The 14,833-nt window shown below is 45.5% G+C and overlaps 1 protein-coding gene across 1 annotated transcript in view; it reads right to left on the reverse strand.

Annotated features, from left to right (window-relative positions):
* pmepa1 (prostate transmembrane protein, androgen induced 1) overlaps positions 1–14,621 on the reverse strand; it is a 24,797-nt gene extending 10,176 nt beyond the window's left edge. The window contains exon 1 of the mRNA XM_056605928.1: positions 13,920–14,621. Coding sequence (XP_056461903.1) covers positions 13,920–14,028 — 109 coding nt within the window. The 5' untranslated portion in view covers positions 14,029–14,621. The remainder of the gene's footprint in view (positions 1–13,919) is intronic.
* Between the last annotated feature and the right edge of the window lie 212 nt (positions 14,622–14,833).

Genomic DNA, 14,833 nt, shown 5'->3' on the forward strand with positions numbered 1-14,833 from the left:
AATAAAGAGAGAAACCGAGACTAAAACAGCAAAGAGTTGTGGTGACAGGAAAAGTTTGGTTATGAGCTGACTTATTTGGTTTTTGTCGTCCCTACGTACAATATGAACCAACCTAGTCGAAGCATGAAGTAAAACGAATACACCCACACCCACTCACTTGATGAATGCAAAGTGAACACGTTACATTCTGTGAGTTATTATAGAAAGGCTGTGCTTACAGTGGGTGGGGAATGATGTTCACATGCATGTGCATGCAAGCATGTGTGTGTGTTTGACTCTGGGTGTAGGCTGGTATCTCTCTCAGACTGTTAGATAAGTAACCATTACTGAGCCAGACACCCACCAGGATACTCAGGATACTGTCTGCCCTACCTTCTTCTCTACCAATGTCTCCCTCTGTCTGTCTGTCTGTCTGTCTGTCTGTCTGTCTGTCTGTCTGTCTGTCTGTCTGTCTGTCTGTCTGTCTGTCTGTCTGTCTGTCTGTCTGTCTGTCTGTCTGTCTGTCTGTCTGTCTGTCTGTCTGTCTGTCTGTCTGTCTCTCTCTCTCTCTCTCTCTCTCTGTGTCTCTCTCTCTCTCTCTCTCTCTCTCCCTCTGTGTCTCTCTCTCTCTCCCTCTGTGTCTCTCTCTCTCTCTCTCTCTCTCTCTCTCTCTGTGTCTCTCTCTCTCTCCCTCTGTGTCTCTCTCTCTCTCTCTCTCTCTCTCTCTCTCTCTCCCTCTCCCTCTCCCTCTCTCTCTCTCTCTCTCTCTCTCTCTCTCTCTCTCTCTCTCTCTCTCTCTCTCTCTCCATCTAGTTCCCTCTATCAATTAACTCTGTCCTATAAACGTTCCGTGGCTTGATGAGAAATGACTAATGATTTTTGATAACAGGAACGTTATAAAGAACATACCCCCATGGTGGTCGATGATATTGATTATTAGAAAGGTACATCTGCCTTACAGGAAGGGAGCTCGTACACCTGATTCTTCAACAGGAAATGAATTCGTCTAATGCAATTCCTTTGATGCACTATCAATAATTCTAAACCTAGCATTAGCATTTTTGCATTTAATCTGTTGATTTATGTTTATTACGAGATTTAGGACAACATACAATGTACATTTATTTAGATCACATTATCTATTTATTTTCAATATGTCTCTCTTTTTTTCAAGGCATGGTAGATAGAGACTTAAAGAGAGTGACAGATATAGAGAGATAGTGAGTGTGGATCGATAGAAAGTCAGCGAGAGAGAGAGAGAGAGGGAGAGAGGGACAGATAGAGAGAGTGAGAGCATCGATCGATAGAAAGACAGCGAGAGAGAGAGAGATAGAGAGACAGTGTCTAGACTTGGTTGAGTTGCTGTGAGAGCAGTCTGACTGTTAGCCATTAGTCCTGTCTGTCTGCCTGTCTGTCTGCCTGCCTCTGTCTGTCTGCCTATCTTTCTGTCTGTGTCTACCTGCCTATCGGTCTGTCAGTCTGCCTCTCTCTGTCTGGCTGTCTGTCTGCCTTTCTGCCTTCCTGTGTTTGCCTTCCTCTCTGTCTGCCTGTCTGTCTGTCCTCTCAGCTAACAGCATAAGTGATTAATCAGTTTAGACACACAGACAGACAGACTTTCTGTCTTTAAGATGGCGAAAGAGAGAGAGGGAGAGGGAGAGACAGAGAGAGAAAAAATTACAGACAGACTTTTAGACAGAGTGAGAGAGGGAGGTTTTGAAAGCCTATGTGTCCTCAGATGACTCAACAGACTGTGTAGTCGGAAATAGACCAGACAGCTGTGTGTGTGTGTGTGTGTGTGTGTGTGTGTGTGTGTGTGTGTGTGTGTGTGTGTGTGTGTGTGTGTGTGTGTGTGTGTGTGTGTGTGTGTGTGTGTGTGTGTGTGTGTGTGTGTGTGAGTGCATGCGCACGCACATGGGTGACTGTGTGTAGGTCATAGGTGACATGAACTTTCTTGCCAATTTCCATGACAAAGAAGAAAGAGGAAGGGGGCTCGCGAGCACACACACACACACACACACACACACACACACACACACACACACACACACACACACACACACACACACACACACACACACACACACACACACACACACACACACACACACACACACACACACACACACAGACAGGCACACACACGCACCCAACCCGACCATGGCCTTCCAAAGTCACTTTCAATTGAAAAGTTTGTCTGTGTGTGTGTGTGTGTGTCTGTGTGTGTGTGTGTGTGTGGTGGAGGGAGAGCTAGTGTGGGAATTTAGCCCCAGTAAACTCCCAGTGGTCTGTCTGAACGCTGGGAACCCAGAATGAGAGAGAGGGGGGTCTAGTCATCACCCCCTCTTACTCTCCCCCCTTCTTCTTCACTTCTGTCTCTCACCCTTACATCTCTCCATCACTGAGTCTGGTCGCAGGACAGCCATAACATCGCCATGACGACCATTAGACCTCCATTCTAACACCAACACAGATCAAACTTGGAAAGTACAGATTGATGACCAGGCAGGGGCCAGGGCAACAGGTAAGGGGAGGAGAAAGGAGGAGAGGAGAAAATATGACAGGGACTAGGAGAGGTGACCATAGGTGAGGAGAGGAGAAGGAGAAAAGTTTAGGAGAAGAGCAGGAAAGGATGAATACAGGAGGAGAGAAGGAGAAGAAAAAGAGAAGAGGAGGAGAGAATGAGAAGGACAGGAAAGGATGAGTAGAGGAGGGGAGAAGGAGATGAACAGGAGAAGAGGAGGAGGATAGTAGGTGAAGAACTGTGAAGAAGAGGAGAGAAGGAGAAGAGGAGTAGAGGAGGGGGACAAGAGAATGAGAGGAGAGCAAAGAGGAGGTGGAGAAGGAGCAGGTATTTTGTCTGCCTGTGGATTCTAGGAAACCCTGTGTCCCCAGACAGTAAGATAAGTGAGAGCCAACGGAGCCATAAGCCTGACCTCACCTGGTCAGGTCACTGCGGTCTGCCCCCCCCCCCCCCCCCTTTCTCTCTCTCTCCTTCTCTTTCTCTGTCCCTCTCTCTCTCTTCTACTGTCTCTCTGTCCGTCTCTCTCTCTCTCTCTAACTCTCTCTCTCTCTCTCTCTCTCTCTCTCTCTCTCTCTCTCTCTCTCTCTCTCTCTCTCTCTCTCTCTCTCTGTGTCAAGGGACGTGGTTATGTCTAGCTCAACTAGACTAGCAAGCCATTAACACTGCTGGGGTTCGGGGTTTGATTCCCACTTGTAGGGCATGGCATGTACAGTGCCAAGGTTAGGGGTTTCATTCCCAACAAGAAAGAAAGAAAGAAAGAAAGAAAGAATTCACCAAGGCCGTAAGCTACAGACACATAAACAAGAGAAAACTTCAGACGTGTAAATATGGTCGTCAACGGCAAACTATTTACTGCTCGATTTAGTGCTCCTTCCACAGCCTTGGGACAAATATTCTGAATGTCAGAAAAGCAGCAGGGTCAATATTGGAGAGGTGAAATATGTAAGGGAGCAGACGTCCACAGAGAGCTCAAAGAGAGAACTGAGATTAGAGACTTTATAGACTTTTTACATATTATTTGTATTCCATATTTGACATTTTATATCTTGTGTTCAAAATTAAACTTTTTGTACTTTTATACATATTTAGTTTTTGACTATTTATATTTGACTTATACATTTACCTTGCATTGACAAGGTAAACATTTGTCTCCAATGCCAACAAAGCTTTTTTTAATTGAATTTAATTGTAGAACAGCGTCTTCCAGTGCCAACCAGAAACCATTTGAAACATACGGGGTGTTAAAGTCAAGGCCAGTGTCCTCATGGAGTCTCTAGAACTTTCTGAGGTCTGTCAGCGTGCAGTTACTCCAGTTATTGGCTGAGGTGCTTCGCCTCTCAGCCTGAAGATTGTGTGTTTGGATCCCCAATGTCTACCTGAAGGGATCCTGGAGCGTGATGCCTTAACCCCTACCTACGCTCCTTAACGGCACAAATCTTAATTCACTTTGGATCGCTGGATAAAGTTTCCCCTTAATGACTAAATAGTAAAAGATCAGTAGGGTAAAGCCAAATCCATCCAGCCTACCCTTGGGCCAAACAAACCTTTGCCGACAACTTTTCATAGATTAAAGAGATTTATCGCAAAACAGGTTCCATAAGTTCCATGCATATAAAGACCCAGGGCATGCTGGGGTGCAATATTAACCAAACAGCCAAATGACTTGTCTGGTGTTATCTCCAATCTTCTTATATCTGTGTATATATATGTGCGTATGTGTTTGTGTGTATGCATGTGTGTGCGTCTAAGTGTGAGCATGTCAGCCTGCAGATGCACTTAGGCACGCCTTTAGAGGCCTGAGGCTGAAGGCTGTAGGCCCTGTCGCCTGTGACCAAGAGAGGTGTACGACTGCAGAAACACGTCCGTGACGCACAGTAAAGGGGAAAGATAGCTGTCTGTCTGGGCGCTCCAAACGCATCAACCTTTGAAGAAGTACCCCCACGGCACCCAGTGCAACACACATTAACACACACACACACACACACACACACACACACACACACACACACACACACACACACACACACACACACACACACACACACACACACAATTCTATTACAATTCTAGCAGGCTGAACAGCCCCCACCATCACACTCACACACGCACTTACGCACACACTCAAACAGTTAATTTAAATGTGAAAGAGAATGAAGTCAGACAGAGGGAAATTGTGTATGGGGGGGGGGGGGGGGGGTTATGGGGTGGCAATGAGCCAGGTTGTTGCTAGACATAATAACAGGCGCACACACATACACACACAGTGTGATTTTTTTGCATGCATGTGTGTATTTGTGTGCAAGGAAAGCATTTTCACGTTTTTATGTGTGCACGTGTGCGTGTGTGATTGTTTCTGTCTAAACAGTCCATTACTGCCAAACTAAACAAGCTCTACCGGTCTCCGAACACACCTGGCCAGACATAACACAGTCGATCGGAGCCCTCAGTTCCTCTGCAGGGGTGGGTGTGTGTGTGTGTGTGTGTGTGTGTGTGTGTGTGTGTGTGTGTGTGTGTGTGTGTGTGTGTGTGTGTGTGTGTGTGGGTGTGTGTGTGTGGGTGTGTGTGTGTGTGTGCTATAAATCATTCTTATTGAGCAGCCTCTAATGACTTCCACCTCCTAACAGGGTGTTTTTCCCGGCCTGAGAACTTTTCTGTATAAGCCTCAGAATTTAAACAAACTCTCCAACTATTTGTTGAATGGTCTGTTGCATCGTTGCTTTTTAAGGACTTCACTAGAGGAAATGAGTCAAATGGCTTTTATTATGAAAATGTTGAAGTTTGTAAAGAGCTTACATTTCAAAGCATTGGATTTGCACATCACTGTCTCATTTGCTAAGTGGAATATGAGGTTGTACAGGGAATCTCCTATTGGTTTTGCTGGTCAGCTCCCAGTCTCCATAAGTAGAAGACTGGTTGTACTGGGCAGATGATCGTCCACCTGTAGAAGACTGTGGTTGTACTGGGCAGCTATGAGTGCACCAGTAGAAGACCCCGGTTGAACTGGGCAGATCCCAGTGGATTAACTGGTTGTGTGACCAGACAGGTAAGACTTTGTTCAGACGATCAAGCTCTGATCATCTTGAAGTTCCTGGCAAGAACCTATCTGCTCTGGATATCTGTTTATGTTTGCGTGTATGACAGATTTTTGGTGTGTGTGTGTGTGAGTGTGAGAGAAAAGTACAATTACAATTTTGAAAGAAACCCAAACAAGTCAATATGAAAATGTACTGCGACTGGGGCCATGGGCGAGCAAGGCAGAGGTCCAGGGAGAGAGAGTCGGTGCGTGTGTGTGTGTGTGTGTGTGTGTGTGTGTGTGTGTGTGTGTGTGTGTGTGTGTGTGTGTGTGTGTGTGTGTTTGAGTAACACACTGCAGGGAGTCTTGCGGTGTTTCCTTACAACTATGCAGTGAAATGTTTGTGAGTGTGTCCGGCGTCCGCTACTCTAAACACACATAGGAAGTGTGTACACACCTGTGTTTATTTGCTCCCACTGTACAAACGTAAACCTGAAGTGCTACTGTCTAGACTGTGGCTCTGTGGCTCTCAAGGGCCCCCTCCCTTGTCTAAGGGCCGGAGCGACCCTGAGGGCCTCCGATCTCCTCAGTCTCACATGCCGTGACCACCAATGTCTTTAATGGAGCCCCCCGCTGACATTGAGGGCCTGCATTCTCATTTCGGTGGCCTCTGGGCTCCTGCAGGGCCCATCCTCTCTCTTTAGGGTACACAGTGTCTCCTTCAGGGGCCCAACGTCTTCATTAGGGGCCCACAGTGCCCATTAGAGTCTCTGGTCTCCGTGAGGGGCCGCACCCACAGTGCTTATTCACCTGTTTCCACCACCATGTCCTCTCTCTCTAGGGTACACTGTGTCTCCTTCAGGGGCCCAAAGTGTCCATAAGGGGCCCACAGTGTCCATAAGGGGCCCACAGTGTCCAATAGAGTCTCTGGCCTCCGTCTGCACACACAGTGCTTATTCACCTCTTTCCAACATCACGTCATCGCTGTCCACAAATCCACAGATTCAGGCCAAAAGCGGTCATGAATCAGGTGTCGCTTGACGTTGGCAGCGGAACGGGGGGCGTTTGGGGGGGGGGTACGTGACACCCGATAGATGTGTGCGATAAGCTATTGAAGGGTGCATCGCATTGCTGTCACGTGGGAAAAAAATTCACTGGGATGGTGTGTAATGCGATGCTAGCAGCGAGCCCGATTCCCAGGCTGTCAGACAGTGATGTTATTGATTACACACAGCTGATGAGACATAGACAACTGTCAGCCCACTACTGGGCTACCAGAATACGCCGGGGCGGACAGAATGGGGGCAGCAGCACATTTACCGTGACAACTTATGACCTAATGCGCGTCCAATAGCAGTTCACCTTTGACGTCACATTGATCACCGACAGCGACAGATAATACCATGAGAATATTTTTTGGGGTGAGGTGCGCTTGTTTGTTAAGAGTGAGCCAGGCCCAGACGGTCTCATTGGTCGAGTGTAATGGTGTCGTCTATATGGTGGGTTGACCTGACCACCAAAGAAGTCCCTCAAGAGGTCACCTGGCTTCTAGAGTGAGGATTTGCATTAATATGAAGACATGAGGGCAGAACAAGTCATAGGACGATTGCCATTTTGTGAATAAGGTAAACTTTCTGACTGTCTGTTGCCAATTATTTGATTGAGAGATTGGGACAGTGTTGGAGAGACAGAGTGGGAGAGAGAGGGTGCTAAAATGAGGCAGAGAGACATAAAGGGTGAGGAAGAGGAGAAAGAGAGGCATGAGAAGTGGGAGAGAGAGACAGATAGCGAGAGAGAGAGAGAGAGAGAGAGAGAGAGAGAGAGAGAGAGAGAGAGAGAGAGAGAGAGAGAGAGAGAGAGAGAGAGATCGAGTAAGAAGGAGAGCGAGGCAGACAGGGAGTGGGAGAGAGATAGAGTAAGAAGGAGAGAGAGAGAGGCAGGGAGGGAGTGGGAGAGGGAGATAGAGTGGCAGAGAGGGAGTCGGACAGTGTCTGAGTGCAGAGTTGGCTGTGAAATAGGTTATCTAATAACCATGCCATCTCAGATTCACACACACACGCACGCAAACAAACACACACACTAACACACACACACACACACACACACACACACACACACACACACACACACACTCACATACACAGACACACACACAGCCCCATCCCCCACAGCCCATCCCAGCTCTCAGCCTGACAATGAACCTTCCACCGTCTCTGACCCTTGCAGCACCCCTGCCCTCTGAACCCTGACCCTAGCAGGCTCCCCTGTTGCCGTAGGATACCCCCCACACACACACCCCTACAAATTCAGAGCATGGCTACTTTCATATGCTAAAGAATATTTCCCCTTATTTGCATAAATTAATCTGAATACGTGAATTTGTAATGTTGTTAGTGAGTGCGCGTCTGTGGGGGTGGTGTCATCAGTGTATGTGTATGTGGGTGTGCGTGTGGGTGTATGTGTGCGTCACTCCATCCATCTGTGGTATCATCTGTTTAATCAAGGAATTTTCTCAATAGGCAGACAGCCTTTCACGAGAAAAATAATTATCAAAAATCTAAATTGTGTATAATATATTATTCTTATAAATGTATGAACCATACTATACCTGTATATTATAACTCAATGTTTGTATGTTGACAACAAATTCAATACATTTCAGTGCTAGTTAATTGTTGTTATTAATGATTCATAACAAGTATACAAATATGACATTGCCTAAACTAGTGACGAGAGGAAAACCAAGCCTTATCTAAATCTATCCAGTGCTTCAAACTCAACATCAGTTGGAAATGAACTATTATGCCCTACAGGCTGTCTACTGTGATTTTTTATTAATACCTACCAAACTCTCTCCTCTGATTTAGAGGATGAGTGTGTTTGAAGTTTCAGCTGACCTTTAAAGAATGTATCAGCAATAGTTATTTAACATTTAAAATTAAATCTTTTCATCAGTAACTCATCAGTAACACATTAAAATTAAATTGACATCAAATATTTAGTTTCTCATTGTTGACAAAACCATTGAGGACTGCAAAGAACAGTGGCATTTTGTAAACATAAACCATAGTTTCACAAAGCCCAAGCACTTGCAAAACTCAATAACATGATCTTTGCACAAGACAAACACTACTCCATGGTCTGTCTCTATCTCTAAGTCTAGACTGCCATAAGAAGGTAACTTAATCACAGCGCAGCTTATATCCTGAAACTAGGGACATTATTGTAGTCTAGTCATCTGACTTGACTAAAATCCCCAGTTTCTGGTGTTAATGTCTGGTGTTAATGCCTAATCTAATTGGTGGAAGACAACAGAAGACTTGTCTCTGTCATCTCCCTGGGTGACAGAGTAGCAGTAAGAAACTCACTGTGTGTATAAAACCAATGTCTGAGTCTATTCACCAGGCCAGACACACATACTGGGAGACCTTTAGTCTTAGACTAATTAATGGGACAGCATTGGTCTTAGACCTGTCTCCTATGCAGATCATATTCAGGGCGCACACACACACACACACACACACCCACACCCACACCCACACACACACACACACACACACACACACACACACACACACACACAAATACTTAGACACACACCAACCCCCAAGTCTGACACTCTGACCTTGACCTCCTGAACGCACACGCACTCTCTGAATGCATCTGCATACATACATGACAAACACCGAAGGATGACTTAAGTGTGTGTGTGTCATGTCTAGACTATGAAACAATGAACAGCTGAGCGTAGAAAATAGAGTGGGGGGGGCATGATAGGGTCGGGTGTGGGGGTAGAGAGGGAAGGAAGGAAGACAGGAAGAAAGGAAGGAAGGAAGAGGAAAAACTGCAAATGGGTTGAAACAGATTGAGTTGTAGCCACCGTTAGAAGACTTTGCCCACACACGCACGCACAAATACACACACACACACACACACACACACACACACACACACACACACACACACACACACACACACACACACACACACAAATATACACACACACTAACACACTAACACACACACTAACACACCAAGACACACACACCAAGACACACACACTCAGAGAAAATAGATTCCCCCAGACAGGAAGGTGAAGTAACATGTCTCGTGATAGGCTGGGCCAGGCTGAGTGGTGTGTGGGGGTTAGAGAGAGACAGGAAAGAATTAAGAAAAAATAGCTAGCAAGCTAATCTGCACTGTCCAGTTGTTTGAAACTAGGTTGTAGGTTTTAAATCTTTTTGCAGCAACTCAGAAAACCAACTGGATGCTCTGATTGTTCTCAGCCATACATACAGCCATACAGATAAAAAATAATGAAGTCTGACATCAGATTAATGAAATCTGATTGCAGACAAACTCAAATTAAATCCACTTAAAACAAATCCACTTGCACAAATACATTTTCAGTTTTTGGTTTCCGTTACTGGCTCTATTCCTTCTCCCTCATGGATTACTGCAATAATTTAGTCAGACTTCCAGGACTAAATGTAGAAAAAATAAGGAAAAGACTGACACTATTGGTTAAAAACACAGAAACCGTTTGACCTTTCAGTACTGAAGCCGAACAACAAACCAGCACATTAAAAAGATAAACATCCTCAACCCCTCCCTTTTCCAGATCCCTGCTAGATAAAAGTTCTTAAGGTTTTAGGGTTAAAAGGAACCCATCCAATGGTTTTAATCTATCTGAACTACCTGACAAACATCTCAGCTGATCTCTGGAAGTCTCTGAGTATTTTGAAATGTTCATCAGGTGTTACTTGAATACGCCTAATGTGAGGTAACGTGAAGTACTTGCTAGAAACAACTAGTGAATTGCAGTGACTTTGCCCTCCGTTTCCTAGTTCATCCTTATCATCATATGGAATACTTGCCAACATAAAAATGGCAACAGAACAAATGTTCCCACCATCTACACAGAGATGTACTACCCATTAACATGAAGCCTTTTACCAGACACTTTTACTATTAATGTTTAGAAGATGCCTTTCTCCAAAGGGGTTACAGTGACTTCTGGTACATGTCATTAAATAGCAGGTTGGGGTTAGGATGTCTTGTTCTAGGTTGGCAATACAGGTAGACTTTGGACATTTGTGAACTTTTCAGTTCCAACCATTCGGGCCGGTCCTGTTTCAAACTAATGAAGACTCTGTAATGTATCGTAGTGGACACTGGTGGTGCTCTTCATTCACAGCCCAGTGAATTATATACCTGCACCAGACAACGTTACGTCCAGCACTCAGACTACACGTAAGGGGGACAGACAGCCCCCTTTGTCTTTCCTGCAAGGTTTCCGGTTCCCCACATGTTCACGTTATCAAGATCTAAACAAAATGTGAGTGAATTAACGACTTTTGGAAGATTACACTGAGAAACACAGACATCTTTCTCTCTCTCTCTCTCTCTCTCTCTCTCTCTCTCTCTCTCTCTCTCTCTCTCTCTCTCTCTCTCTCTCTCTCTCTCTCTCTCTCTCTCTCTCTCTCTCTCTCTCTCTCTCTCTCTCTCTCTCTCTCTCTCTCTCTCTCTCTATCCACTTGATATCCAATGCCACTATGACACACACAAACACTCACTCACACATACATACACTCACACACACAGCTGCTGTGTGAGTAATCCTGATGTCATGAGTTTTGACTGGCACCATCTGATGCTGCTCTCTCCCTCTAGTTACTCTGATTGTGTGTGTGTGTGTGTGTGTGTGTGTGTGTGTTAGGGATGCAAATTATCGAGTAATTCATTAATCGATAGTTGTTTCATCTTATCGATCGATGATCGATTAATTGATAAGCGGCAATTCTTCTGAGAAGCTGAATTTCCTTCTGAATGTGACACATTTAGGTGGTAATTCAACGAAGTCGTTTAGTTGTTGTACTTTAAAATACTTCCACATATTGTGCATTTGGCGTCTTTGTCGTCATTAACCAACTTAAAGTGGCTCCATACTGCACTCCGTTTTAATAATAATAATAATAATAATAATAATACATTTTATTTATAATGCACTTTATATTCAAGAATCTCAAAGTGCTTCAGAGAAAAAAATACCAAAAAACTATTAAAAAGGGGGGAACCTCAAAGAAAGTTTAGTTAAATGCTCTTTTAAAGAGATGGGTTTTGAGGTTCCGTTTAAAAAGAGCTGTAGTTTTGCCCTCTTCATCGTGTCAGTGTCCCGCTTTTCGTTTGTCTTGTCCTGCCGTGTTCCAATACCCGTACTGTCCGTACTTACTAGCCAAAATTTGAGTACGCAGTACTCCAATTCAGATCCGGCGAAAAGAAGTATACTTCAAGGACCCGGATGCCGTACTCAAAACGGGCTAATCGTGAAGTGTGGATCGAAGGACACTCCCCGTACTCAACGGCAGCCTTCTTAGCTACGTAGCAGAAGAGGCTGAGCCAGGCTGAGCCAAAGTCGGCGCATTTTCCACATAGCCTGCATTAATAGAGTCATTTTGTAGTTTTTATAGCTTTTTATAGCTGCTAGGCGTAAATAGTTCACCGTTCAAAGCGGGATGTTATTCCCGGGGAGGAGCCACGGCGGCAGTCGTGATCGTAATTTCCGGTTAGTGCACCACGAAGTACTCGATTTGGAACAGCACTCACATCTGAAAAATTAACGTAGTAGCCAGTGCGGATAGTATACTTCCTTTAAGTATACTCATGGAAGTACGGGTATTGGAACACGGCACTGCTTTGCTTGTGTTCCCGCTTGTGTTCCCGCGTGTTTGTCAAGTACGTCTGGCGTCAAGTGCGCCCACACGTGGACGGTTGGGGAATTACGGGTTAAAATGCGATTAATTGCAAGTAATTTATTTTAATCGAGTAATCTCTTATCGACAATTAATCGATAATCGATTAATTGTTTGCATCCCTAGTGTGTGTGTGTGTGTGTGTGTGTGTGTGTGTGTTTTTGTGTGTGTGTGCGTGTGTGTGTATTTCTCTATGTTTATGTGTTTGTATGTGTTTATAGGTGTGAGTGTCAGTCTTTCAACGTTTTTTGAGTCCATCGTTTAATCAAACGGTCTTATACTAAGTAAGTAATAATGTGTATCTCTTTCCATCTCTCCTTCTTCCTTCATTCTTTCTCTCTCTTTCAGTCATAACACTGTATTTTCCCAGAGATACATGTTTTGACTGTGGGTGTATGTGTGTGTGTGTGCGCGCTTGTTTGTGTGTGTGTGTGTGTGTGTGTGTGCGCTTGTGTATGTGTGTGTGTGTGTGTGTGTGTGTGTGTGTGTGTGTGTGTGTGTGTGTGTGTGTGTGTGTGTGCGTTTGTCTGCAGGGTCTAAGTTTGTCTGTCTGTGTTCTTTAATGTTTGTCCTTGCGTTGTATCTCTTTCTGTTTGATGTCTGTCTACTATATATATAAGTACTATAATAAAACGATTTTATCCTAGTACTACTACTATGACTACTACTAGGACCAAAAAAAGTCTTGGGTTTGATGATCCCCGCTGATCCCTGGCTACCTCTACCACTGAGCAGGATGACTTTATCCATCACCTTCATCATACCGTTTGAATGTATTTTGTACAAACTTTAGTAATTACACCATTAATACTAAAACTTATCACAACTACTTGTAAGACTATTAATGATAGTAGTAGGCGTACTAGTATTTTAATGCAGGTACAACAGTAGCTTCTGGTTGTGGTAGCACAGGCTACCAGTAGCAGTAGTCCTTGTTGTGGGAGTGTGATTGAGGTTCTGATAGCAGTAGTAATGGTGCCTCGGGGCATCACAGGCCACAGTAAAGTTCACTTCTTATCCAAACAAACCGTGTGAACCGTGTGTGTGGGCGGCCGGGTCCCTGCGGCCCAGCCGCTCCGACCGCTCTCTCTCCCGGCAGACTCTCCGATCATGGCTACCGAGCACGGAACACCGACGGCGCGCACGCAAACGCAAACACACACACACACACACACACACACACACACACACACACACACACACACACACACACACACACACACACACACACACTCAGTTGCGCAAACAGACACGCGCGGACACGCGCCCGTGCACGCAGACGGCTAGACGTCTGATGACGCTGCGACAACAAACTTCAACTCCCCTCTCAACAGAGGCTAGATTTCTCTCCAAATGGTGTCTCCCCCTGGCAACTTTGCAGCAGCTCTCATGCACCCCGTGTAGTTCAAACGTGGTCGTCACTATGTATATAATCCTATATCACCAGGTGGATAGTGAGTGTAAAGAGATTAAAGGGGGGGGGGGGGCGATCGCTAGGGGCTAAAACAACATAAATGAGCCAAGACCAGGGGCTTAATCATAGCCAGCAGTCGGCAAATAATACGGAAATGACCTTTTATTTATAAAACACAACACATCAACACACAACTGATATGACCCAGTACTGATATCTTAGGCAGAATGGGATACTTACAGAGCTCCATGCTTTGGAAAGAAGTGGATCTCTTGCAGTTACAAGTACAGGAGTCATTGGTCTGCAGGGCGGGCGTCGTGGCGTTAACAACACCCATGAGGTTGAACATTTAGACCCGACCACAGACACAGAGCAGGAGACACGGAGATGGAAAAAGATCGAGTTGAAGAGGGAGGAAAAAAAAATCCCCTTCTCCCCCTTCTTCGCTCCGGACCGCCTCGAGTCTCTGCCCTCCTTTCCTCCTCACTTCTGTTTTTCTCTTCAAAGAAAAATCACGGCCGACTCCTCGGGAGTGGGTCGCGATTGGCCTCCCCCTCGATAGGTCCTTCTCTCTGCCAAACTTATCTTTTATCCATCTAGTTGCCTTTAACGTGTTCCTGGGCTGTCCGTGGGTCCGGAGAGTGGGTCTGTCTTCGCCCACCGACTATTTTACGGACTGCTTAAGCGGATAAAAAGTGTCAGTGGCAGCCCCTGTAACGTAGCACCGGTTCCGTTCTCCGGTGGAAATCAGGTTAAATAGTTCCTTCACCGTGGATGGCCACTCGTCCTAGTTTGCAACCGTCAGACATAAACGCTGACGGGCGTCTGGTCTCTCTCTCTCTCCCTCGCACTCTCTCCCTCCCTCCCCCTCTTTCTCTTCCTCTCATTCAAGTCCAAGTCAGATCAGGGTAACTAAAGTTCCTCGCTTCGCTGTTCTCGGATCAGCACTGGAGTTTACACTCACGCCCATTGTGCGTCACGTCCTCAATTTTCAAACCGGTCTCGGATCGGAATTTCGCTCGAATTCTGTTCTGATGTGTATACGTGTGTGCGTGCTTACATGTGTACGCGCGCGTGCGCGTGTGTGTGTCTAGGGAGTAACATATAGGCGGGGCGTCAAAGCCAGACATCATGACGTCAGTGCCAGACGTGGG

The sequence above is a fragment of the Gadus chalcogrammus genome, chromosome 13 (genome assembly GCF_026213295.1).
Source record: "Gadus chalcogrammus isolate NIFS_2021 chromosome 13, NIFS_Gcha_1.0, whole genome shotgun sequence".
NCBI classification, from domain to species: Eukaryota; Metazoa; Chordata; class Actinopteri; order Gadiformes; family Gadidae; genus Gadus; species Gadus chalcogrammus.